At 48.5% G+C, this 27,169-nt stretch overlaps 1 protein-coding gene across 2 annotated transcripts in view; it reads right to left on the bottom strand.

Annotated features, from left to right (window-relative positions):
* The window catches only part of GRIK4 (glutamate ionotropic receptor kainate type subunit 4), a 337,584-nt gene that overhangs the window by 11,836 nt on the left and 298,579 nt on the right, over positions 1 to 27,169 (bottom strand). For both annotated transcript variants that reach the window (XM_017523559.2, XM_037736753.1), the window contains 5 exons: positions 25,782 to 25,891; positions 21,831 to 22,004; positions 17,737 to 17,902; positions 16,149 to 16,374; positions 11,272 to 11,400 (listed from right to left, as the gene is read on the bottom strand). In XM_017523559.2, the coding sequence (XP_017379048.1) occupies positions 11,272 to 11,400; positions 16,149 to 16,374; positions 17,737 to 17,902; positions 21,831 to 22,004; positions 25,782 to 25,891 (805 nt within the window). The remainder of the gene's footprint in view (positions 1 to 11,271; positions 11,401 to 16,148; positions 16,375 to 17,736; positions 17,903 to 21,830; positions 22,005 to 25,781; positions 25,892 to 27,169) is intronic.

Raw genomic sequence — 27,169 nt, 5'->3', positions numbered from 1 at the left:
ATGGCTTTACAAACTGGAACTTTCTCCTGACACTTGAGTCTCTAAGCCTCAGCTATGCCCCAGCAATCAGCTGCATTAACTGAAATAGAGTCACGCTCTCCCCACAAACTCCTGGTTGGCCAAATACTAACTTTGGTGTCACACGCAGATTGCCCACGAATACTTTGCCCACAAAATGATAGTTCACAAATGCAAATGAATAATGTTCTTTGTCTCTAGAGCTACAAAGAGGAATGGCACCCTGGAAGAGAACACCTGTTTAGAGATGTGGATCTCCACCCACCAACTTGCTCTTCCTTTGGTTCCATCTGGCTAATAGCCACTTCTTGGATTCAGGTACACTTGTGTCTTAGCCCTGAAAACCCTCACAAATCTCCACGAAGCACTGTGGAAATCTGCAACTAAAATACAGAGGGGAAGCTCCTTTTGAACAAAAAGCGAGGGAAGGCTGGGAAACAAAAAGGCAGAGGCCACAAAAGCGATGGAGGCAGGTGCAGAGAATCCACTTGTACAGAGAGAGGACTGACAAGTGTCACGAGATCCCAGCAAGAGACAATGTATCTGCTCTTTGACGCTGGTCAACAGATCTTGACTGAGGAACTTCCATGAGCTGGGCACTATGCTAGGTGCTGAAGCTCTGTGCCACATTGGCTCATCAAGCGCCTTGGACGAGAACATGGATTCTTGGACCGATATGGCTTTCAAGCACTTTCTCTTTCAGAACTATATTCACCTACAGCCATACAAATACATCAAACAGTCCGAGCTCCAGGGGCTTATTATTATAAATAGCAATGTCATGTGCCCAGATATAAACTGACCTACATGACCTTCTCAGAATATGCAAAGTGATTCATCATGTTGCACTGCTGAGGACTGTGAAATGGTAAGCATGCCATTTCTTCTTGCATTTACCAAGGCGTCAGGTGACTCGGCCTAGCAGATTCTGGAGAGAATAATGGGAGAAAAGTAGGCAAAAGGGACTCAGACTAGAAGAGGGATGAGAGAGGTATCTGATAAATTTTGCAATTTATCAAAACACGGGCTATGGGAGTGTGCTCATAATCCATCAAAATATGAGTTCAAGTGCCTCATATTTCATTTGCTATCTCATTCAATTATCACTAAAAACACCATAGAGAAGGCCCATTGTCCCCACTTTATGGTTAAAGAAACAGAAATTCAGAGAACTTAAGTTGTCCACGTTTTCATAACCAATGTGAATTCTACATCAATCTGATTTCAAAGCTAATGCTCTATAAATATAAAGCTGACCTTTATGAGTGTTTACCATGAGCAAGGTTAGCATGCTCAATGCTTTAACTCAATCCTTACAGTTACCCTGTGAAATAGGCACTACTCTTGCCTCCATTTTCCTGACACAGAAACCAAGGTGCAGAGGGGTCAGGTTACTTGCCCAAGGTTCCACAGCTGACGAGCGGAAGTGCCCGGATCTGAACTGAAGGCAGGGCCCCTCCCGCCTACTCCACACCACCTCGGCATCCACTCGTGTTGCAGAGGGGTGATTACAGAACTCAACCTGCCATCCTAATGACTGAATGCATTCCTGGGAACCACTAGAGGGACAGAGGGCGGGGGGGGGGTCTATGTATGAGCTACACTCAGCCTATAAAATTCCCTTCTGTCCTTCAGAACATGACATCGCATGTTTGAATTGATAATTTATTGACTTAATCTTGGCCCGGTTTCCAGAAAACAATTGAAGTCTTAACAATTCTGACCTGCTTTGTTGCAGACTCACGGGGCCACCATTTGCCTCTGTTCTAATAGTGGTTTCTGGAAACCCCTCTGGAGTTTCCCTCTCCCAGCAATAGATCTAATATGATTAGAGAGAGGCTTCCTCCCCAGCATCTCTCTGAAACACTATCTAAACTCCCACATTTAGGTTTCGGCCTCGGCTCTCTCCAGAGAAACCAGAGAACCAGGATAACTAGGCTGGACCCCATGAGAAGAAAGAGAGAGGAAAGCGTCCCTGGGGCCCCCTCCACCCCCATCACTCACCCCCACTCTTGCTAAGATGTCTCACACTTCCATTCCCACCGTGCCAGACAGCAAACTTCCTGTTTTCCAAGGATTCTGTGAGTCAATGCCACTGGCCTCTTTTCCATTCTTGAAAGGGAACCCTGATTTTCACAGCCTGGTGGTGTATTTATGTTCCTTTGAAGCCCGATTGTGAGCTCCTGTTTTTCAAGATAAAGGTATTTAATTTCCTTGGAGTTCACCGACCTCCTTTTTGTCTAGCAATTGTTCTGCAAAGACTTCAGTAATCCAATCTCCTTGAATTGGGATGCCGGCATCTGTGAGTGGCTAGCGATATTTCTTTTTATAGCAGCTAAGTGAGAAAATAAATAAATAAGTGTTTTTGAAAAGAAAAGGCAGAAGAAAAGAAAACAGCTTGGAATGGAGCCTGTTCCTTTTTGTAATCTCCAGTTTTCCACAGGATCTGCCATTTCATTTTTTTAGTGAGGGGAGGTGGACGGTCACCCAGCTACAGGCAGGGAGAGTCAGAGGCGGAGGGGCAGTGAAGGGACAATGTTGTGGCTCTTACCAGAGGCAAGCAAGGCCTGGCAAAAAGACTCGGGATTGGTGGCCTCATCCCAATGTTAGGATTCTTCTCTGGAATTTGGCAGTAATGTTTGAGCTGTAATATTGGATTAGAAGTGGGGTAAGCACCAGTTCCTTTTCTTTGAAATTTCTCGCATTTTAATAGGATAACAAAGTAGAAACGGATTATGTTAGGCACTGCGCATCGTCTGGTACATTCTAATTAAAACTGCAGCCACTCTCAGTTTCAGAGGTCTCTGAAAACCAGACCTGCTCATAGTTCCTTTCACCTCCATCCTTCTCTGCCCCGTTCCATATTTCTCTCTTTCCTTTAGGCACACGTGAAAGCCAACCGATTCAAATTCTAAAAAAAAAAAAAGATCACCCAGGACCTGCGTGGGAAAGCAGGTGAAAACTACTGCCCTCTGTTCAGCCTGAGACACAGGAAAAAAAACATTCCTGGGTCTCAATTCTTGGTGGCCACGTAAAGACTTGAAGGCCAGGCGTGGTGGCTCAAGCCTGTAATCCTAGCCCTTTGGAAGGATGAGGGGGGGTGGATCACTTGAGGTCAGGAGTTCGAGACCAGCCTGGCCAACATGGTGATATCCCATCTCTACTAAAAGTACAAAAATTAGCCAGGTGTCGTGGCAGTTGCCTGTAATCCCAACTACTCAGAAGGCTGAGGCAGGAGGATTGCTTGAACCTGGGAGGTGGAGGTTGCTCCAGCCTGGGCAACACAGCAAGATTCCATCTCAAAAAAAAAAGACTTAAAGGAAGAGATCTTTTGGGTCATGTTGGTCCTGTTTTTCCAAATCCCTGAACAATGGATTATATACCATAGTAAGTTTGATGGCTAATTTACCAGAGAGAGATCAAGCAATGGCACCTTGCATTTTAGGCTAGTGCTTCTTACTTGGCTTGGAAGAGGTCACGTGCAGTTTTGCGTGGCCAAGAAGCCTCTTAGCCTCTCTGAGTAATGTTTGCTTGGGCTCCAGCCATGGCAGAAATAGGGCCACCACATTAAACTGGCACTAGCAGCTATGGCTGGGACAATAGCTGAAGTCCTTATTTTCAGAGTGATTTGCATAACATCTCCCAGAGAGCCCCACTCTGAAACATAGCCTTTCATTAATACAGCTCACCCTCTTGTTCCAAAGGATGACAGCAGAGAGACAAGTTAACACTGGCTGGCTGATAGCACTCAGAAATCTTTGAATGCATTTGGGACCTGGGCAGGATGACTTCCACTATTTATTTTCCCTTTCATCTTTTCAGTTCTCTTCTTCATGCCAGGCAACATTTGGTCCCAATGCGTAGTGCAGACAGGCATCCTGTTCGCTTCTTTCCATCTTTCCTAGAAGCCTGATCTCCCTCCTGCCTCCCTTCTCCCCCTATCCTGAACTCTACCAAAAGTGCAGTCTTCCTAAAACTGTGGAATCATCTAAACCATTGTGGATGCGGAACTGTTTCCAAGGCCAACAATAGCAAAATTATGACTTTATATTTCTATCCCACCTCCAACTTCCATTTCCACTGAATGGCCGAAAACATAGAGACTTTTCAGTCATTTCACGTTTAAATTCAGCGAAATCCAGTGTCTTCTCCATTCCCTCTTCCTCCGGGGATGCATTTCAGGTTTGGGTTGTGTCACAGTATTGGGGTGGGGATAGGTGTCTGATCTTATGCTGTAGTCCACTTAGATTTCCAATATTTTTGTTTGGAGCCAAGGAAAACTCAGGCCTTTCACTGGGCCCTCTCTGCCTTTGGTCCCCATGTGCCGCCTCTTATGTCCCCCACTTCACTGAGTCATGGCACATATTTCTGAGGTTGGTCAAACTCCAGAAATATGCGTCATGCCACAGTACAAACCCATTACACAGCCAAACCCCTCAGATGTGAATTCTTCTCTGCCCCACATGTACCACCCACAGCATCTGCGCAAGTAAAAATCTCTTTAGAGCTCTTTGAATTCCCAGGTAATTCTAAGAGTGATACCTGCCAGTCTCTGGCTCCCAGGAGAGCAGGGACCCCCATGTTTTAACATGTCTTTTTCTGCTCAGAAGCTCCTGTTCTGGCCATGACATCCTTTTATCTGTTTTGCAGACTGGGTGGCCTGCCTCTTCTATTTCATTTTTTTTTCACACTCTAACTTCTAACATCAACTTTTTGCCCAGTTCCCGTTAGGAATTAACCTTTTGTATTCCAAAATACTTCTCCAGAAGTCAAAACCCTTGCCTTCCAAGAACATTATCTCTGCTGTGAGCTTTAAGAACTTATTTTGGAACTTAAAGCCAATCATTTGCCTTGGCTTCTCCCGAGGCAGTAACAAGAGCTCAGAATCATCCCACCACACCTGCTTTCCTTGTGCCACATCTCACCCTAGAACCTTTGATGGTTATGCCAACTCTCCCAAACCCAGTCCAGGGCACTGGTGCTGTGCCAAGGAGTCTGGCAAAGCTATGGCATGATGATGAGGCATCTTCCTGGGACACTGATTTTACTTAGAGCTTGGGCGGCAAAAAACATTCTTACATTAAATATGCCTATATTACAGAGTAAGATGCAAAATTCACATGTATTTTTAGGACAGAACAGAAGACTTTCAGGAAATTCCAAGCAAGTAGGCTGCTTTAGACAATGTCCTAGATCCCCAACAGCTCCCATGTGGTCTCCTCTGCTTTTGGTTCCTCCTGTGAAAAAGCGTGAGACAGATTGGTTGCAGTCCAAATACCTCTACCCGGTTTTCAACACCCTGTTAAGTCCAACCTCATCCTACTTGTTCACACCGAGTTCTCAGCGTAACACGGTGCCACACAACAGTCCTAAAGCAGCGACTCCTACGGGATGCTTCCAGGTCTAGGCCATGTGCCCTTAAAGCCTTCCCTGACCATTCCACAGAATTCATCACATCCTTGTCTGGGCTTCCAGACATTCTCTTTATACCACTATTGAAACTCTCCTGGTCCCAGCATGTGCCTGTTGTCCCAGCTACTTGGGAGGCTGAGGCAGGAGAATCACTTGAGCCTAGGAGGCAGAAGTTGCAGTGAGCCGAGATACTGCCACTGGACTCCAGCCTGGTGACAGAGCAAGAGACTCTGTCCAAAAAAAAAAAAAAGCCTCTCCTACACTGCAATCATTATAGCAACTATTTGTGCCTCTCTCTAGCTTCTAAGCCTCTTAAGGGCAAGGCTGGGCCATATTCCTTTTGCTAATTTCAGAGTCTCGCACAGTAGTTTACAGTGCTGTTTGTTGGCAGCAGTGAGAGCTACGTGAATACTTTCCATGCCAGCACTTGGGGTGCTGGGGCTCCCGTTTGAGAGGAAACAATCATGAGATGAGGCTTTCCAGACTTGTCTTCTTCCAAAGCGAGGAGGACTTTGAGATGCTTGCTCATTCACTTATTAATTTCCCTATTTATTTGTTGTTCATTCTTTCATTAAATACCGATGGCAGGTGATGTTCTGGGCATCGGGATGCAAAAATGAATAAGACACAGTCTCTGTCCTTGAGTTGCTTATTATCTATAGGGGAAAAATGTCAACAGACAGAAAATAGATGTCTTAAGTGTTGATTTTTGGTGAGCCCTTCAGCCTTAGGGAGAATGGATGGATGGGCACATTTGCAGCTTGGTGATACTATTCAGACTTCTCATTGTGCCTTAATTGCTCATTCAGTTCTAGATTTTGGAACAAAATTAGTTTCCATAAACTTTGTGCCAGACACTTTGTTGAGTGCTTAATGTGATTTATCTCATTCAACCTCCACAACAGCCCTGGGAGGTGGCCATGCTATTATTCCCTCTGTTTTCCAGAGAAAGAAACTGAGGCTCAAAGATGTTTCAGAGTGTCTACTATCACAAGGACATCTATGGAATGAAGTCCATTTGACCCAATGTCCATTCGCATCCTATCAAAGCTGCCTCTGGGAAGAGAATCAACCTAGTGGCTGTCAGTAGAACAAATACGTATGCAGGAGGGTAAACGTTTAATGAGCTCCATGCTTAAGAGGTAGGTAGGCCTGTAATCCCAGCACTTTGGGAGGCTGAGGCGGGTGGATCACGAGGTCAAGAGATCGAGACCATCCTGGTCAACATGGTGAAACGCCGTCTCTACTAAAAATACAAAAAATCAGCTGGGCATGGTGGCGCGTGTCTATAGTCCCAGCTACTCAGGAGGCTGAGGCAGGAGAATCACTTGAGCCTAGGAGGCAGAAGTTGCAGTGAGCCGAGATACTGCCACTGGACTCCAGCCTGGTTGACATAGCGTGTCTCCGTTAAAAAAAAAAAAAAAAAAAAAAAAAAAAAAAAAGAGGTAGGTAGGGAGGGATGAACAAGAGAAAGGGTCCCTGGACTTTGGGTGAGATCTGGAATGGGAGACACGGTTGAACTTGAGGTCTGTGCATGGAGACTGCAAGACACCAAGATCCTGGGTCCCCTTCCCACAGCTTGCCAATGGGGCTCCCCTCTGCTACTCCACAAGCATGAGCAGGAGATGCAAATCAACACACACAACTAAGTACACAAAGCAGGAGGTCCTGGGGCTGGATTTAGGGTTCAGGAAGGAACTGGAAAAGAGGAACTGGAAATACACGATCAACTCAGTAGTGAGTCTAAAGGGGAAACAAACCTCAAGAGACCAAATAGAATCAGGTTTAAAAATGAAAGGAAAGCAAGAAATCCTGGACTAGTAAGGAGGAGGAGAGAAGAGAGACTTGGAGCTGACCAGAGCTTGCAGCCTGGACCTGATGGGTCAATGACAGAAGCCTTTGGGGGTCCCTGCACGCCCTTGGCCACTCCTGTGTGGCCTCAGCCTCCCTCTTCTCCTGCCCCTCTGCTCGACTGCAGGCCTTCAGTCAGCTGTTCAGAGGCTGGAGCAACTGACTGTGAGTGGACTGCTCCCGGTGCCAGGGCTATTTGGGAAAGTAACTCCCAGCATAGTTTCATGAGTCACGTTAGCATGACCCAGGAGAACACAACGATTGGTAGCTTCTCACAGCTAGCAGCGGTTTTCATCACACATCCCACAAACATTGAGTAACTACTACGTGCCTGGCTCTGTTGGGGAGGCTAGGACCATAGAAGCAAATGAGACTGGGTCTGGGTCTGGGTCTAACGTGCAGCAACTGAGCAGAAGAGACCAAGATGGCAACAAAGTGTGTTGAGTGATCTGTTCAAAGTCACAGAAGGCCCCAACCCACTGTGGTGAGGGGCGAGGGAGATCAAGCATTTCTAGAAGACAGACACCAGGGCATTTCTTCTCTTTCACTTATCAATCGGAGGAAGGATCGAAAAGCAGAAGGTCCTTCTGCTCTGGGCCCCAGGTTCATCTCTCCACTTTAGAAAGCTCCAGAGCACAGCTGGGCGCTGTGGCTCACGCCTGTAATCCCAGTACTTTGGAAGGCCGAGGCAGGCAGATCACGAGGTCAGGAGATTGAGACCATCCTGGCTAACATCGTGAAACCCGGTCTCTACTAAAAGTACAAAACATTAGCTGGGCGTGGTGGTGGGTGCCTGTAGTCCCAGCTGCTCGGGAGGCTGAGGCAAGAGAATCACTTGAACTCAGGAGACGGAAGTTGCAGTGAGCTGAGATTGAGCCACTGCACTCCAGCCTGAGCAACAGAGCAAGACTCGGTCTCAAAACAAACAAACAAACAAAAACAAAAAACAAAACAAACAAACAAACAAAAACTCCAGAGCACAGTAACACTACTGTTTCCCTCCAAATTGAGGTGAGATGGCGCTCTTTCCCGCCATCCTTTAGTTCATTGTTATCACAGAGCAACATAACATATACTGATGATAATCCAGTTTTATTTTAGCTATTCCAGGTCCAGCCACATGCTTCCAATCTATGTGTCTTTTTAGCGGGGAGAGAGTGGTGTAGCAGCATTTTGCTACCCACACCTTCCCTAGTACAAACCCATTACACAACCCAACTCCCCAAATGCAAATTCTTCCCTGTTCCACATGGACCACCCACAGCCCCTGCACACAGTCCTGCCCACTGCACTGACTTCTGCCACACATCCATCTTCAAGGTGCTTCTCTGCCTGCAGTGCCCTCTTCCCATGATGCCAACCTATTCAGGTCCTGGGCATCTTCAAAATCTAGTTCACTCTATCCAGTTCACAAAAGTGCCTTGACACTTTTCTCTGCATCTCCCCAATATTCTTCTTCTCTGAACAAGCAGAAGTAATCTCCGCACTTCACCCCAGTATTTAACTATAATTTGGCAAGTGTCAAGAATTGTTTGCTAACCACTTTCAGTAAGTTAATTTTGCTTCCAGAAATCACTTTAAGATGCTTGCTGGGGCTGGGAGTGGTAGGAGGCCAAGGTGGGTGAATCAAGTGAGGTCAGGAGTTCAAGACCAGCCTGGCCAACGTGGTGAAACCCCATCTCTACTAAAAATACAAAAATTAGCCAGGCTTGGTGGCATGCACCTGTAGTCCCAGATACTTGGGAGGCTGAGACAGAAGAATCACTTGAATCTGGGCAGTGGAGGTCGCAGTGAGCCGAGATCGCACCACTGCACTTGAGCCTGGGTACAGGCTGGATACAGAGTAAGACTCTGTATCCAGAAAAAAAAAAGTGCTTGCTGGTAAGCCTGTAGTGCTCTAGTGCTGTAGTGCTTTCTTATTCCCATGAGTATGAAGTGATGTGCTGGGCCACCTCACTGTCACTCAACATATCCCTGTTGATGGAATGGCTGGCTGACCCTTGAAAATAACTGATGGAATCAGACTGCCCTGAAGTTGTGAGAGCAGCACAGCACGTCTTAGGGTACAGGTCAGTAACAGCTACAGTACGCTGGACCTGGGGATGAGCCAAGCTCTGTGCTTTTTCAGTCTCCCTTCCCAGAAGCCCTACAGTGTGCTGCTTACTGAACTCATTGAACAGAGAAAGGAATGACGGCTCAGCGTTATTAACTAATGTGCTGAAACTCACAGACTCACAGGTGGTGGAGATGGGACTGAAATTAGGTCTGCCCATGCCCTGTGTCCACTCATGTCCAGTGCCTTCCCCATGGTCAGCTCTGGCCTTTGGGGAATGAAGAGCCAAGAAGTGTGTGGCCTCACTCAGTTCCCCTGAGGGCAGCATTTCCTTTAAATTATAAAAAATACTTGCTCCACGTGTCCATATTCCTGAGACCTCTTCTTGCAAGATAGAGATCCATGTATAGACAGAGAATCACATAGTTACTCATTTACTGCCTCTTCAGGGACAATCATTCATGCTGAGAAGAAAAGACAAGCGCATGATATCCTTCATTCTATTCCTCAGCTGTCTTCCCCGGGCAGAGCGTGTACAGGTAAATCTGTTGCATATTTTAACAAGGCTGCAGTAGATGGAGTAGGAGATACGGTATGTAACCATATGATTTATTGTCTAAACCAGGGCACTTTGAGCATAAAAGCTATCTAGAATTAATTAATAGGTATTAACTGATCTACCGCAGATGGAGACAAGACTATACGATCCTGGGTAAACTAGGGTAAGTGTTCCCCTACAGAAAATCCTGGGCTCTCAAGGACCTTCAACACCCCTTAGGCATACATCTCAGTCAGTGACTGCTTTCTATTCAGCCCAATGTAACATTCACTCATTCATTTGATAACAGGCCGGGCGTGGCGGCTCACACCTGTAATCCCAGCACTTTGGGAGGCCGAGGCGGGCGGATCACGAGGTCAAGAGATCGAGACCATCCTGGCCAACATGGTGAAAACCCGTCTCTACTAAAAATACAAAAATTAGCTGGGCGTGGTGGTGTGTGCCTGTGGTCCCGGCTACTTGGGAGGTTGAGGTAGGAGAATTGCTTGAACCTGGAAGGCAGAGGTTGCAGTGAGCCGAGGTCAGACCATTGCACTCCAACCTGGGCAACAGAGTGAGACTCTGTCTCAAATATATATATATATATCTCCACATGTCCAGCCCTGTGGGCAGCCCTGTGATGATCAACCCTGCACTCATGAAACTTACATTCTCATAAAAGAAGTGGAAAGTAAACAAATAAATACATAAGAAATATAATATCAGGCAGTGATGAGGTCTGAGAAGAGAAATAAGGTGGGGTTAAGGTGATAGAGAGAAATGTGTAGGGTGGAAGTGAAGACCTCTTTGAGGCTAGGCCAAAAGGAGGGAAGAGGTGCACAGGACTTGAGGTGGAAGAGCCATATGGGAGACTTGGGGACCAGAGAGAAGACAGCAAGGCTGAGCGGGAACAGGTGACGTAGGGCCCTGAATTTCATTCCCAGTAAAATTGGAAAACATTGGAAGGTCTGTGCAGTGGAATGCTGCCATTGAATTTGCAATTTTAAAAAGGATAACTCCAGCTAGTAGTGGAGAATACACTGTAGAGACACGAGAATGGGAAACTGAAACCAGGCAATTGTGATTGCACAGGTGTGAGATGATGGGGCATGGGCCAGCGTAGAAGCCATGGTGGTAGGGGTCAGAGGCAGCTGGGTTCAAGAATCATCATGGAGGCAGAGCCTCTAGGATTTGTGAGCTAGGTAGACACTAGGTGCCTGCGATACGCAAGACACTGGGACAGACCTGATCCCCGACCAGCCCAGCTTATACCTAGGTTCCTTCCAAGGCTGTTGTTGATGGGTCCTAGAAATCATTATGTGTACCTGGAATTTGAACACGAGAAACAAGCTACTTTGGTCCTCTAGGGCAGAAGGAGGATGGCGCTGAACATCCTTACCTTTAGCTCTGTGATCTTCCTCCTTGGGGCACTTCCCTCCTTCCCACCATTTGCGCTTTAGGATCTCCAGGCGGTTGTTCTCCTGCAGCTGGAGAATGGCCAGATCAAACTCGTCCCGGAAAACCGAGCCTGCAGGTCACAGGAGAGCCCAGGACACAGGTTGTGAATGCCCTGTTAGGTGTCACTCTGCTCCCCTTCCCGGCACACGTCCTGGCCACCCCGCCTGCTTTAACTTTGAGAGGGGCAGACAGATGCAGCAGGTGGGGCAAGTCCACGGGGCCACTGCGCTCTTCCTCCATTAAGGATCCCCCGGGAGAGCAGGGCATTCTGGCTTCACACAGGGCTCTCAGCCTTTTTACTTCCCTTCTCTCCACGCTGACTGGCACATCCAGCCCATGGTCAAAGACCCCAGGATGGGTCAAGGAACGGCTGTCCAGGCAGCTATGCCATTCGCCTCCCCAGCCGGGCACCACCACTTTCTAACCTAAAAAGATGCTCTATCCAGGTTAAACGACCTGCCCACCGACACACAGGACACTGGCTGCAAAGCTTCCCATCCACCTCCAGGAGGCCAGAGTTTGTGTTTTTGTGACAAACCTCTCAGGTGTGTCCAATTTCTACTAATACAGGCAGGTGCAGTGACTCACGCCTGTAATCCCAGCACTTTGGGAGGCCGAGATGGGCAAGTCACTTGAGGCCAGGAGTTCAAGACCAGCCTGGCCAATATGGTGAAACCCCATCTCTACTAAAAATACAAAAATTAGCTGAGTATGATGGTGGGCACTTGTAGTCCCAGCTACTCAGGAGGCTGAGACAGAAGAGTCGCTCGAACCTGGGAGATGGAGGTGCAGTGAGCCGAGATCACACCACTGCACTCCAGCCTGGGCAACAGAGTGAGTGAGACTCTATTTCAGAAATAAATAAATAAGAAAATTTCTTAGGCACTTTTAACTCTCACTACATTACACCTGACAACTGTTTATCCAGAGAAGCCACCAACCAACGAGAGAAGAGCCACCCCAGAGTGTGAGAATCGGGTCACCGGTTGTCCTCCACCCTCAGTGCTGCCTGCTGAGCTCACCAGAACCCACTGGCCTGTCCATCACCCTGTTTCTCCCACTCTTCCTTCCCTCTTCAAACGGATGGCTTTTTTCTGTTCAGTGCCATTCTTTTTTAATTTTTCCAATGCAATTTTGTCCAGGAGCTTTGGTTCCAGAATTTAGGTGTAATCACAAAAACAGGCTTAAATGAAACCATGGAAAGCTCAATGTCCTAGCACAGGCTGAGGCCTGAGATTATTAAGAAAAAGCTGCCAAGAGGCTGGAAAATAATTAACTGCCCAGTTTCCTTGCCCAAACTCTATGAAGGCTGGATGTGGACAGATGCCCCAGAGGGGAAAGGCTACTGTGAAGGATCAGGCAGAAGCTTGCTACAAACAGATGAGTGCTTTTCAAATTCTAACATGTATTGCAATCACCTGGGGATTTTGATGAACTGCAGAATCCGATTCAGTAGGCCTGGGGTGGGGCCTGAGAGTCTGCATTTCCAACAAGCCATGAGGTGATGTCCATGCTGCTGGGCCATGGACCACACTTTAGGAGGCAAGGAACTAGAACATCTCCCAGATCTCCTCCAACTGTGACAGCCCACAGCTCCACAACGGAACCTTCTCTACATAGTTGTGTCTGTAGACACCCAAACCACACCCGAACTTGGACACCCAAACCGCAAGCCTACAGCACTGAATGTGTGCAAGTGATCTGGGCAAACACCGTCAGAGCTTCAAGTACAGTAAGTACTTATTACACATCCGCAGCAAATGGACACAGGAATGAGTTGCCTAACAGATGCTGTTAGGTGGTGAGACTAACGATCATTCTGGGTTTAGAGACAACTGTCTAGCCCAGCAAGGCATTTCAAGCAATTTCAAGGCCAACCTTATAACACACTACGGACCACATGAAAGGCCTATTCTGCTTACTCCTTCGTTGCCTACTTAGCTCCTAAAATACCTGATTAAGTTTCCATCTGGTTCCTTGTTCTGTTTCTCTTAATTTTTTGGGGTCCAATCACATTGCTTATTCCACAGTTAGGCTCTTACCTTTCACTTAAGAATGATATACATGCTCATATCTCTTGGGCATACCCCCAGCTGAACCTAAATCCTGGCTCAGCACCAAACTGTGTAATGTTCCTTCCAACCTCATGTGTTCTTTCCCATATGTAGGAAGCTGGGCCAGCTCAGAGTAGACCTTCCCACCTATCCCGTCCTTTCTAGCTGATTGGACCCATTGGCAACACGGTCTGATAAGTGAATTACTGGATTAGAGACAAGCGTCCTAGGCTCAAACCCAGCTTCCCCACCTATTCTGTGACCTTGGATAAGTAACTTATCTGCCCTGAATCTGAATTCTGTCCTCTATAGGATGGGAATAATCACATCTATCTTGCACGGGGGACTATTAAGTGAGATGTGAAAATACTGTCATGTCAGAAATAGAGCAAACACATTTCCCTCCATTTTCCTTGCTTATTAATGAAAATTTCTAGAGTTGTGGTCTGTCTTACCTCAGCTCTCCAGAGTTTTGTTCCATGAAAACTTTGGAAGCATTTGAAATTTAGGCCAAATTTGTTAAATTGCTAGAATATTATCAAGATGTGTCTTAAGTTCATTTTGCGGTCACACTACTATCTTAAAACAATCAGTGAATAAATCTCTCAAAGGGGTCCATAATCTGGACCCCTTTGAGAGATTTATTCATTGCTAGTGGACACCAATAAAATATAATAGCATATAGAGTGTGTGCAGGTTTATGAGTACCTGGAGTGAGGCCACCAGTTCACAGAACTCCTAGTGCCGTAATTTACAGAGTTTGGGGATGAACCATTATTACTTATGTTCATTTTCTTGGTTTCTGATCAGAATTTAAGTCATGAGCGTTTGTCAAATAGCTGTGATTCATGCCTGTAATCCCAGCACTTTGAGAGGCTGAGGTGGGCGGATCACTTGAGGTCAGAAGTTCAAGACCAGCCTGGCCAACATGGTGAAATCCCATCTCTACTAAAAATACAAAAATTAGCTGGGTGTGGTGGCGCACGCCTGTGATCCCAGCTACTTGGGAGGCTGCGGTACAAGAATTGCTTGAACCGGGAGGCAGAGGTTGCAGTGAGCCTAGATAGTGCCACTGCACTCTATCCTGGGCAACAGAGTAAGACTCCATCTTAAAAACAAACAAACAAACACACATATATGTATATATAATATAAAATAACATAGGAAACCATGGGAGAGATGAGAAGGGCACTAATATCCCCCAAGGCAGGCTCAGTGTGAGACACTGAGGTAAGGCACCTAACTAGATTATCAGGTTTAATCCTCACAACCCCATAAATTGGTATTAGAAACCTGATTTTATTAATTAGATAACTGAGGCTGAAAGAGGCTACAGAATGCATCCAAGGTACCACAGCCAGTAACAAGAACACATCCCCGGGTCTGCCTGACTCCAAGCCCATGCTCTTCGCACTCCACAGGTATGAGTGAATCCTGCAATTCACAGAATTTTGAGTTAAGGTAAGGATCAACAGCAGGGATGTGTACTGTAACTATAAAGATGAGCATACCATATACCAGTTTTCTCCCATAGCCTGATGGCCTCCATTCCTGCTTCATCCCCTGTTGCCTTGTACAAGAACACCCTCATACACGCACAACCCTCTACAGCAGGGGCTCTCTATGGTGTGTGTGTGGAGGGGGAAGGGTGCATGTCAGAATCGGCTGGGGGAACATTCAGATCTCCTTCACATTCACCACAGCAGCTAAACATGTTATCTCCTCATCTTCTGGAGGAGGTTCTGTCAGCAGGGGAAGGCCCAAAGTCCAAAGTGTGAATGTCTTTTTAAAAAGCACAGCTAGGGCCAGGCGTGATGGCTCACACCTGTAATCCCAGCACTTTCGGAGATCACCTGAGGTCAGGAGTTCGAGACCAGCCTGATCAACATGGAGAAACTCCGTCCCTACTAAAAATACAAAAAATTAACAGGACGTAGTGGCGCATGACTGTAATCCCAGCTACTCGGGAGGCTGAGGCAGGAGAATCACTTGAACCCAGGAGGCAGAGGTTGCGGTGAGCCAAGATCGAGCCACTGCACTCCAACCTGGGCAACAAGAGAAAAACTCCATCTCAAAAAAAAAAAAAAAAAAAGCATAGCTAAGATACCTCTCTGGAGGCCAAACATCTCTACACTCCTATTAATAGAACAAGACTGGATGACAGCCATTCCGCAGGCCCAACACCAGAGTGTTATTGCCCCTTCTCAATGACCCACACAGACCTGCTGTTGATGGATCAGTGAAATCCGCAAATGATTTCAAAGTCATTTCATTTAATCATGGCCATCCCCTTTGGAAGTAAACTTTTCACTGGAGACACTAACAAATAGCAAAATTAACTGATTTGAATTTTACCGTATCATTCTTCTTCCCACTGCTAGTAGAGATAGCAATCGACAGAGAAATGGCCGAGGGGTGGGAAGCAAGCAGGAAGAGGAACAAAAGGCCTGAAGTATACACGAAAGGCACTGACATACCCTTTAATAATTATTACTCCTTTACATTAATCAGTTAATCAATCGGTAACTATCAACGAGCTCTTTGATAATCAAGGATTGAGCATTGGTCATTGATTAAAGGAAATATGTGGGTTTGCTTTATTTTTTTAAATATATATATATATATATAAAAAGGGTGACTTTAAGTCACTGTTAAACTGGTTCTAGCAACAGGGGTTACTGGATTCAATGCTGCCTTCAGTGGTTTGAGCTACCCTGACTGTCTGGACAAAGCTACCCAAAGAGGCTGTTCCTTTCCCGCATACCGACTGGCATGCCAATCCCGTAGCCCTTGGTGTCCAGCAGGCCCCCAATCTGAGTGAGGTTGCAGTTGCGCTGCCGATAGTACTCGTTCATGGTGGACTCCAGGAGGAAGGCGTAGTTGGAATTCAACACCCTGGCGATTCCCTCCTCTGTGCTCTTCACAAACACACTGGGCTGCTTGGAATACATGTAATTCCACATGCGTTGGTAGGTCTGGTAGCGGGAATTCTGGGAAAAGAACCAAAGCAAGCAGGATTGGGAAAAGAGGAAGGAAACGTTGGATTAAAAAGGGAGGGAATCAAAGTGCACCTTAAGATCCTGGCCCTTCTGCTACTCCACCTGCGATCGCAGTCAAGAACCTTTTCCCTTTCTGTCTCTCAACACAAGATGTTCACTGTCAGTGTGTAATGGCAGAGGAGGGAGTTGTGCTGTTGATAACTTTTACAGAAAGATGCGGAAGCAACAGGGCACTAAGGCCCTGCTTTGGTAATTGGGTTTGCCTCATCTACCCTCAAGAGCTCTTCCATTGCCAGCCTCCATTTTCCAATAGAGCTGAAATTCTGGTTGGGTACCTTCACTGTCCCTCAATTTGGGGCAGTGAATTCAGGTTCATTTAGGACTATACAGAGATGCCCTCTGAAAAAGCAGTGCCACTATTTTCTATCCACCCTAAACCAATTGATCAATCACATATCCAATGCTGCCTGCTGTTCTACAAATAACAACATCAGAGAACTCTGGGGGGGTCTATCCAAACCCTGTGTTTGCATGATGACTTCACTGTTCTCTGTGCCAGTAGGCACTGAGATTTGCCTGGAAAACAGAAAGCTGAAGGCATTGGACTTGTTTCATGTGAAAATGAACTTATTGGATGTTAGGTTGGTTAGACACCTTTTAACCCCAGGGGAAGCCTGCTTTCCAAGAGAGCTTGAGGCATATGAAAACCGCTATCCCATCTGGTCTGGCTGTCAGTCTTGGTGATCGATCAGTTTGCCTGACAGCGAACACATCACTGTGGCAGGGCTTTTTCTTGAGCTTTGCAAGGGAAAGTCAAAGAAGCCAACAGGGTCCCTATCGGACGCCCATCAAGTCTGGAATCAATGAAGTCAGTTCGTCTAAAGCTGGTGTTCCTCAAACTTCAGTCATTTGTGTATTAATCGTGTTCTGTCTAAATACTACCTACACGATTTAAATCACTTCAAAAATTTAAATATATACGTTAACCCCATCCTATGCAGTAATACAAATAAAATTATAGATTTGATTCACTGCATATATATACTTTTCTAATGCCCATTATCATAAACATGAAACTATGGCAACTAAAAAATAGTTGCACCACATTAGACCTAAAATCATCTCAAGTACTACCACTCTGGGACAGGCTGATATTAATGCAAAGTTCTTTTGGGACCTCATTCCAGGTGTATTTTGTGGAGCAGCAGATAAATGAGCCCCATGTGGACCTCCACACTGTATGTTCAAAAGAGATAATGAGATGATGAGAGATATTTTTATCTCCAGCAGACAAACATCTCAACTTTATTCTACCCAATTCCCGATGTTGGTGAGCAACCAAATGGGGTTTACTTGGAAGAAGGTCATGCTGGAGCCTCCGTGAATTGTGCCATACTCAATGGCGGTCTGGTCAGCCAGGTCATCCACTGACTCAATGGGCACATCCATGCGCTGCACGGTCAGGAAGGCTGCCAGGTTGGCCGTGTAGGATGAGATGATGATCAGCGTGAATGCCCACCTATGTAGGAAAAGACCAGGAAGTCATCATTGCCCGGGCACTCCCTGGCGTCTTGGACCCCAACCCTAGTCCTGCAGTGACATGGGAGAGACCAGGCATCTTTCTTCTGAAAGAGCTTTCAGCTTTGTGGGGGAAGAGAAAGGAGGCAGGGCATATGATGTCAACAGAAATGAATCGGGTTTGTGAGCACTGCCTGGAAGAAGACAGTTGATTTGTTTTTCTTATTTCCTAAAGGAGATGATTATTGGGTTATTATTCAAAAGAGATGTAGTCCATGCACATGAGACAGTTTTGCAGACTGTGAGAAATGAGCTAGTGAATGAGCCGTGGGTGCCAGCTTTGAGGGCTCTGTTCAGAGATAGAGCAGGAGGGCTTCCTCCCTCCTCATGCGAAGCCAAACTTCAAATGCACATCGCCAGGCACTGAGCATCTACCATGAGCTACATTCACTATCTCACTTAATCCCTACAGCTGAGGGAGGCAAAATTCTTATCCCAATTTTACAGGTGAGGAAATCGAGACTCAAAGAAGTGAAGCAACCTGCCAAATAACACATTGATAATTTTTTTTTTTTTTTTGAGACGGAGTATTGCTCTGTCACCAGGCTGGAGTGCAGTTGCATGATCTCAGCTCACTGCAACATCCGCCTCCCAGGTTCAAGTGATTCTCCTGCCTCAGCCTCCCACGTAGCTGAGACTACAGGTACATGCCACCACACCCAGCTAATTTTTGTGTTTTTAGTAGAGATGGGGTTTCACCATGTTGGCCAGGATGGTCTCAATCTCTTGACCTTGTGATCTGCCCTCCTTGGCCTCCCAAAGTGCTGGGATTATAGACGTGAGCCACTGCACCTGGCCAATAAACTCTTTCTTTTTTTTTTTTTTGGAGACAGGATCTTGCTCTGTCACCCAGGCTGGAGTGCAGTGGCTTAATCAGAGCTCATTGCAACCTAGAACCCCCAGGCTCAAGTGGTCTTCCTGCCTCAGCCTCCCAAAGTACTGGGATTACTGGCATGAGTCCCTGTGCCGGCCGATGAATTTGTATTTTAAAACCAGTTCTGTAAACTGCAATAACAGAAAATCCTTAACGAAGACTACCTGGTGAAAATCTGAAAGGCTGGAATTAGAAGATACTCTTATAATGGTCATGCTATTTCAAACTAGAAGATTGCTTTATTGAGTAGACAGAACTCTCAAAATTAGAATAATTTTGCAGCTCAGGCAGCATATATGCTAAATCCATTAAAAACTGTGTGTTCACTTGAGTAGGTTAAACAAGGCTTCTCCCATCTGGTCAACAGTATGGCTCTACAACCCAATCCCAAGGGGCTCAGAGATAGATCTAAGCACAGTTTGGGTTGGAGAATCAAAAATTCTGAATCAGTGGAGCCTGAATTCATGAAGCTTTATCCATTATAAAGACACTAACGATGAATGCATAGTGATTACCACAGGACTCGGCAACTTGCCGCTGCCGGGCAGATTTTCAAGAGCAGCAGGTCCCATTGCCCCTTTGCCATTGTGACGGAGAACTCTTGCTGGCTGCCTCCCCAGGAGTGAAGCAACAGGGGCATCCTCTGACTCGAAGGGCACATCTACATGGCAGACCCCCGGCAAGGGAACTGGGTTTTGGTTCTGGCTGTGTTCCACTGTGAGACTGTGGGGAAAGCCACTCGCCTTCTCTGAGCTCATTTACTTGTCTAATACATATATGGGGACAATAATGCCTGATCTGCCTATTGCTGGAGAGTTGTGAGATAAAATGAGGTAATATGTCATGAGTGATCAGCAATCTGTAAAGGACTAGAGGGATGTGAGATATAGAGAAATGTATAGAGAGACCATCAGGCTGAAAATGGGATGAAAATGACGTGGCTGCCTCCTTCCTGCCTTCCCTATCTGTGACCTGTAAGTACCAGGTGTCCCTCCATGCCCAAGGTCTGCTTTCCCTGCTTCTGCCTCAGCTCTTCTGTCCTATTGGAAGGTGCTTCTCACGACCATCCCTAAGAAGAGGCCTGGGGCAAGCGATCCCCAGGAGGAAGGCAGCGCTCTGCAGCTGCTTAGCTGTGGTGGTGTGTGCCGGGGGTTAATAAGCCCTAGGTGTGGACATAACGTCAGAGTTGGCTACACTCTGGCTACAACCCAGGTGGCTACTTAGGGTACTGGTCACAAGGAAATGAATCAGAGGGCACAAGTGGCTCAGTGCAAACGCATCAGCTCTGCTGAAAAAGGGATTGATGCCCATGCCGCTTCCGGAGGGTCCATGGAGCCTTGCTCCTGTGTCAAAGGGTGTTTTCAGCTGCAAAGCTGGCATTCTCTCCAGCGACACGGTGTTTTCTGTCACATGCTCTGGGTGAGGAGGCCAAGGTAGACCTCTCACCTGTCTTCTGACCTCCCATTCCTCCATGGAAAGGACCAAGCTGAGGCCCTGATTTAAGAACTAGGAACTGTTAGAGGGCTGGGAGAGAAGCGCACTGACCACCTGGAGTCAGAACTGTCACGGCAGCTTCGCATTCACGCTCAGTCCCTCCCCACACACGCTCTGGAACTGAGTGACCAAGCCACTTGGGGCCAGCTATTTAAAGCCACTGCTGAGTGCCCCCCTCAGGGCAGGGTAGCCTGCAGGGCGGCTAGGTCCTGGAGGAGGAGTTTCCTGGGGTAAGGGTAGAGCTGACAAGTGGCTGAACTGGGCAGTGGGGCCCCAGCTGCATCCGTGGGAGCAGTCACTCTCCGGAAGGAAAAGGCCCAGGGAGAAAGAGATCCACATCCCCAGACGCTCCTCTCCCAGGGCTTCTGCCCACATTCCCGGATTTTGTATGACTTCCGTGACTCTCCTTGCTGAGACCATCCATCCCTCTTCCTGGGGACCTGAGCTCCCTTCTCCATGGTGATCTACTCAGTGACTTCTCTGAACTATCTGGTAACAGGCAAACATCTCACCCAAGAGGTTTAAATCCTGGTATATTTATTGTTTATCAGGGAAAATGGAAACACCAGACAGGAAGGCGTGGCTGTCTCAGCTGCCTTTTCACCTTCCAGCAGCCTAGCGGCTCCTCCAGTAATCCTGTCCAGACCACCCGGTCTAGGGACCGGTACCCAAGGGAGGAAACATCACCTTGCCTTTTCCTTTGGCTAAACACGCTGAGAAGGAAAGGAGAGAACTAAGCTCAGAAGTCCTGTACGCTATGGCAGTCAAACCCACAGCAGATTTTTAAGAGAGCATCAAAAAGTTGTGTTCTACAAACTCGCCTCTCTAGGTCACATACATATATCTGTTTTGATTTTCATTTGCCCCCATAATGGTCTACTAACTATGATCAGTCCATAAACTTACGTAGCACTTTCAAGTTTTCAAAGAGCTTTCCCATATATTGAATCATTTGCTCAACTCTGAAAGACAAGAGTTTGCATTTTCCTACACCTGCTGAGGTGAACAGGCCAGCAAGTCCCCAGAGCCAGGGGCAAAGACACACAGCCTCAGAAGGCTGGCAGAGGGGGTGTGATGTGGCAGCCAGTCTGGCTTCTTCCTGCAGGGACTTCCTGCCAGCAGGACCATATTTGCATACATCTGCATATGCCTTCTCAAACATCAGGTCATTTTCAGGTCAGGAAGTTACCATTGCTTTGCTGAAGGTCATCAAGACCGCTTTCTCACCTCCTCTCCCTTCCTGCCTTGGCTCCCCTCTGCATCCAGACCACAGAGGCTGAGTAAGGGGGAGGACAGCAGATGGTACAGAGCAGCCCCATCCATTGCCCCAAGCTTCCGAGCTGGCAGAAAGCACTCAGCTCCCTGCTTGGGTCTGCTGTAAGAGGCAGAGGCTCTGGGGCTCTCCCGAAGGGCTGCTACCAGCAGCTACAGCCGGCTTGTCAGAGGATCCCTTTTGTGTCCCTGCCCCACTTGGCCTGGTTCACCTCTGCTGGGGTCTTACCAGACGCCACTGACACAGCGGGTGGACAAGGCGCGAGGGGCGATGGTGGAGCCTTGCTGCATGAAGCCCCCAACTGGAAACCACAGGCTGTTGCCCAGGGAGTACTGGTTCACCAGAAGGTTGCACCGGCCCTGGGCACATGGGTGTGGGCTGTACCACTCGTAGGGCGTCAACCTGTGAGATAAAAGGATCATATACTAGTGCCACAGAGGAGGGGTGTGAAGGGACACGGGCAGGCTCTCCAGGCTGGTCTCACCTCTGAGGTCAGCCTGTGGCCTTGTGCAAGCCACCTCCCTTTGCTGGACTTGGAGTTTCGCAACCAAAAAAATGAAGCAGGTTGGACTGGGCTGATGGTTCTCAAACTTTTTTTAATCAAAGAGACTTTTCCCCCAATAAATTCTGATGTGGAACTCCAAACTACAAAAGAGAGGATGGCGGGCGTGGTGGCTCATGCCTGTAATCCCAGCATTTTGGGATGCCGAGGTGGGTGGATTGCTTGAGTCCAGGGGTTCGAGACCAGCCTGAACAACATAGCAAAACCCATCCCTACTAAAAAATACACACAAAAATTAGCCAGGTGTGGCAGTGCGTGCCTGTAATCCCAGCTACTCAAGAGGCTGAGGTGGGAAAATCGAGCCTGGAAGGGAGATGCTGCAGTGAGCCAAGATTGCACCACTGTACTCCAGTCTAGACAGACACAGTGAGACCCTGTCTCAAAAAAAAAAAAAAAAAAAGAAAAGAAAAGATGAAAGTGGAGCCCTTGAGGTTAGGAGTGTCAAGAGGTGGACAGTGTGGGAAGCTGCTTGTTCTGTCACTACCAGTGACAGGGTGATGACAGAAATACTAGCATCCCTTAGAACCACCATTTGAAGACCCTCAGCCTAGAGCAGAGGCCCCCCAGCCTCAGCCTATCCCAGAACCACCAAGCCAGTGTGCTGACACAGACGGCTGGGCTCCAGCCCCAAAGCTTCTGCATCCGTAAGTCTGGGGTGAGACCTAAGAATTCCCAAGTTCCCAGATGATGCTGACGCCACCAGCCCAGTGTCCACTGAGAGCCACTGGCCTGGATGGTGTCTAAGGCCAGGCTCTCCCCTATCTGTGTTCAGGCCTCCCCAGAAGCTTTAAAAAAATGCTGCTGCTTGAATTCCACTCCCAAAGATGCTGGTTTCATTGTCTCAGGTGGGGCCCGGCATCAGTATTTGTTTCAAGCTTCCCAGTGAGTGTGAGGGGCACATGGAGCTGAGACCTTGGGGGTGAGACCGGGACACTCCCCTGCTGTCCCTCAGCCTTACCACTGGCATCTCTCTGAGCGGCCCCTTTGATGCCTAGAATGCCCTCTCTTCCCCCGCCCGCCAGGCAGACACTTGCAACCCCAGCCCATCTCCCAGGCAAAGCCTTCCAGCTCTGATGAGGGAAACTGCATGCACAGGTGTGCACCCCCCAGGAGGGTGGGGCGCTGTGTGCTGGGTGTTATCATCACACGGCTTTCCCGTCCTGCACTTGGCCTGATGTGCACTTAGTGTTCCTGCTGTTGCTGCTTCCTGTTTCCGTCCACGCCTCCCTTTCCTGAGTATAACATGAATGTACCAGTGTTGGCCCTGTGCGCTGTGAGATGTGCACCGTCCCTCTGTGCAGATCCCAAGGAGCTGGCTGGCACTCGTGCTGCCCCACTTGGTGGCTCACAAGCCTACGGACCATTGGTGAGATCCAGGGAACTTCAAAGATGCAGATTCTCAGGCCCTTCCCCTAGAGAGTCTGAGAATTCAAATGTCTAAAAGCTCCTATAGGGCTGTGAAGATCAGCTTGCTTGGGAATGGCTACCCAAGGGCTGTTGTTTTCAGACTTTTTTTTCCCTGTAAAGTCTTACCCAGAAATACAATATATAAAAGTACAGCTGGTCTGGATGAGGAGGTGTTGGGGACCTAGGGTTCTGGCTGCCCGGCCCCTTGTCATTCTACCCCCAGAGGCTCTGTTAGCTCCCAGGAGCCTTTGCAGCCCATAAAACCATGTTTGAAAATCACTACCTTAAGGCAGAATACCCTAGACTCTCGTATTGCGGGCGCGCGCGCGCACGCGCCTGTGTGTGTGTGTGTGTGTGTGTGTGTGTGTGTGTAAAGAGAAGATAGAAAGAGGCCGTATGGTTAGCCCTTTAGCGCATTTTCTGTTAACCTTTCTGTGATGCTAGATGTTGAAGATGGTGTGTTTGGGTGTGGAGGGGAGGGGAGAGGGTCAGCGTCACATCCCAGGGCTGGATGAAACTCCAGGCTGCTGTGGGTGTGCTGAAACAGGCTTGTATGTATCTGCTCACCAAGCCCCGAGACTCTTTCCAAGGCCGTTGAGGTGACCTGAGTGCTGTGGCATGTCATACCCAAAGGCTTACATTCAAGGGGCAAGTGTGAATTACAGAACAGTGGCATCAGGGCTCACATAGACACCCTCCTAACGTGGCAACGGTGTGGCAAAGTAGAGAGGGAAGGTGTCAGACAGTACGCTAGCTCCCCATCTCGCCAGCTGTCACTGACAGCAGATACTCGACAGTGGCCATGCCTACAGGCCTGAGAGGGGTTGGTGGTGTCCAACCAGCAAACTCTGCCACTTCTCAAGATGACCAGATTGTCATCAGGACTGTCTTATTTGGGCAGTATCTTGTGGGCCCCAGAGACCTTCCTGATCTTGGGGATCTTGGTCTCTACTGGAAGAGGTGTGTGCAGACAGGTTGATGCAACCCTTCTTGTGCAGGCTGGGGTTGGGTAGCCCGTGGTTTCCTAGGGCTCACGATGCAGCAGCTCCATCCCTGAGTGCCCCCCTCAATCCACTGAATGAACATGCCTAGGGGAAGACCCCATACACCCCACAGAGGTGTGATGTGTACTCTGAAACTGTCTGCCTGCCATCGTGGCAAAGGTAACAAACTCAGGAGACACCTGCAAACAGAGCCACGGACAGATTTCCAGATGCTCCTCCTGAGTGATTCTCTGCTCCCACGTAACAGCCCTTTGTGAGCCTCCACTGCAGGAAGTGGAGGGCTAGCGGCAGCAGGGACCTGAGTGAGCTGCTGGGAGCCACCAGGGCTCATCCCACTTCTGGGGGGTTAAGCTGGCTCCCCTGCAGCCCAGGCTAGTCCAATAGCCCATGGCCTCGAGCAAAACCTCCATTTTTGAGCATGGGCTTGGCAGGCCACAGCCTCAGGCTGCTCCTCGGGTTTTTCCATAGGACCAGGGCAGCTCCTGGTTTCCTGGGGATAGGAAAGGGCTTCTCCCCACTCCCTGGTCTGGCCCATGTGTCTCAACTCAGCACTTCTTGAAAACGTCTCTCCCCATTCCACCTCCTTGCCGCCCGCCACCAGCCTCATGGTTCCCATTCGACAAGCAGCTGTGTTTTCAGAGGCAGACTCAGGCTGTATGCAGAGGAGGCCTTCTCCCTGGCCTGTGCCAGGGAACCCCCAGTGCCCCAGCCCAGATTCGCAGGCTCTGTTTCTGGAAGGCACTGCAGCCCCCAGTGCCCCAGCCCAGATTGGCAGGCTCTGTTTCTTGTCATCCAGCACTTTGTGGCAGGTCCTTTGTGGCAACGGCTGATGCCAGGGCAGCCAAATGTGCAATGCTTAATCAGAGTCATCATCCTGCCACCCTACCCCTCCTCTCTTGCCAGAGCTCCTACATAAGCAGGGGGCATGGGTGAGGGTCTTGGGGGGAAGAGGGATGGAACAGGAGGCAGAGGTGCAGAAGCCAAGCCACCTGTGTCGTGCACGGTGGGGAATGTTTGGATGGGCAGCATGAGGTTGACAGCTGGGCAGACAGCATTTCATGTCCCGAGTCCTTCTCCTGTCCCTCTAGTTTGGCACCAAGATCTTCCCAACCCACCCGTCCCCTCCTCCCCACCCCCTCCCCATGCAGTTCCCAGAGGTGGACACGAGGTGGCGGTGTGAGGACGGGGAAGGGAAGAGGAGCCTACCGAGCCACCAGGAAGAGGACACAGCTGACAGCCAGATAGGCTAGAAGCATGAAGAGCCAGACGCCTGGAGAAAACGGGTCCAGGAAGGAGAAATAGCCGGGTTTGCGTCCCTGGAAGTTGAGAAAAAAACAAGATTCACCGCACACATTCAGTCAAAACGACCTTGGGCTGGGCAGGGCAGACGAGGTAGTGAGTGTGGGTCTGGCCCCCGTTCCCATTTCTCTGGGCTCTGGGTGATTGGTTCAAATGACACCGGGAATGAGGGTGTAGCCAGGCTGCTCCAAACAACACTGTCCATCCCTGACCTCAGCAGGCGGCACAACAGCAGCAGGGGCCGTGCCACTTCGTGGGGTGAGGCAGGCTTTGTGCTGGCAAAGAGGAACAACCCTCAGTGCCCCCATGTACCACCCTGTGTCTTCCGTGGGGGGTCGAGGATGGGCTTGGGGAGCACCTTTGAGCTCCTGCTGTCTGCATGGCTGGATGTGACCACAGCACCCCTCTTAGACACTCACATCTTTTTCACGAGGATGCTAATACAACTGGAATCTTTGGGTTCTCTTTGCAGGGTGATCTCACACAGTGAGCCTTTCCCATGTCAAGACAGTCCTGGGAGGCACAAATTATTACTCTCACTTCACGATTAAAGAAGCGAAAGTCGCGGGCAGCCAGAGATGTGCCCACGGTTCCACAGCTCGTAAGTGGAAGAGCCGGGACCCAAACAAGCCCATGTCTTCTGACTCAAAGCCCAGGGCTCATACCACTATGCCATGGGAAAACATGGTTTGTTGCAAGCCCAGGGATGAGTTTGGCCAGAGTCCTGTGAGCCAGACGATGGAGCCAGGAATGGAAGCCTGGACGCCAAGCTCCCCACCATTTTTCACAGGAAAACAAAATGGAATGAGAAGGTTGGAGTGAAGTCATCAGCTCCAAGTCTTGAGCCATGTGGTCTCAGACAAGTCCCCACCCTTCTCTGGCCTCAGTTGGAGTGGGCTAGCTCCGAGGTGACACGCTGGGGGCCTGTGGACACATACGGCCCACAGACTTGCACTGTTTACCCTGCAGTATTTACCTATTTGTATTAGTTGCCAGCATTAAATAATTAGGTAACTTCACATACATATTTAGATTTCTGGCTTTTTAAAAAATGGAGTGATCTGGCAACATGGAGTCCAGGTTCCCAGTTGGCTGAAGCTGAGTGTGGGCTGCCCACTGCAGACAGGGCATGTTCTCTGCAGCTCTGTGCTGCTACCCTGTCTGGTGCCAGGCTGGTTTCTTTCATCTACTATAAAACCACTGGACTAGATGCTCCCTAAGGACTATTGTAAGTGGGAAATGCTATGATTTTATGATCCCAGAAATCTAGGAAGTCCATGGACAGGACTGAAAAT

The sequence above is a fragment of the Cebus imitator genome, unplaced genomic scaffold, assembly GCF_001604975.1.
Source record: "Cebus imitator isolate Cc_AM_T3 unplaced genomic scaffold, Cebus_imitator-1.0 Scaffold28, whole genome shotgun sequence".
Taxonomy (NCBI): domain Eukaryota; kingdom Metazoa; phylum Chordata; class Mammalia; order Primates; family Cebidae; genus Cebus; species Cebus imitator.
This window is presented reverse-complemented; position numbering and strand designations above follow the sequence as displayed.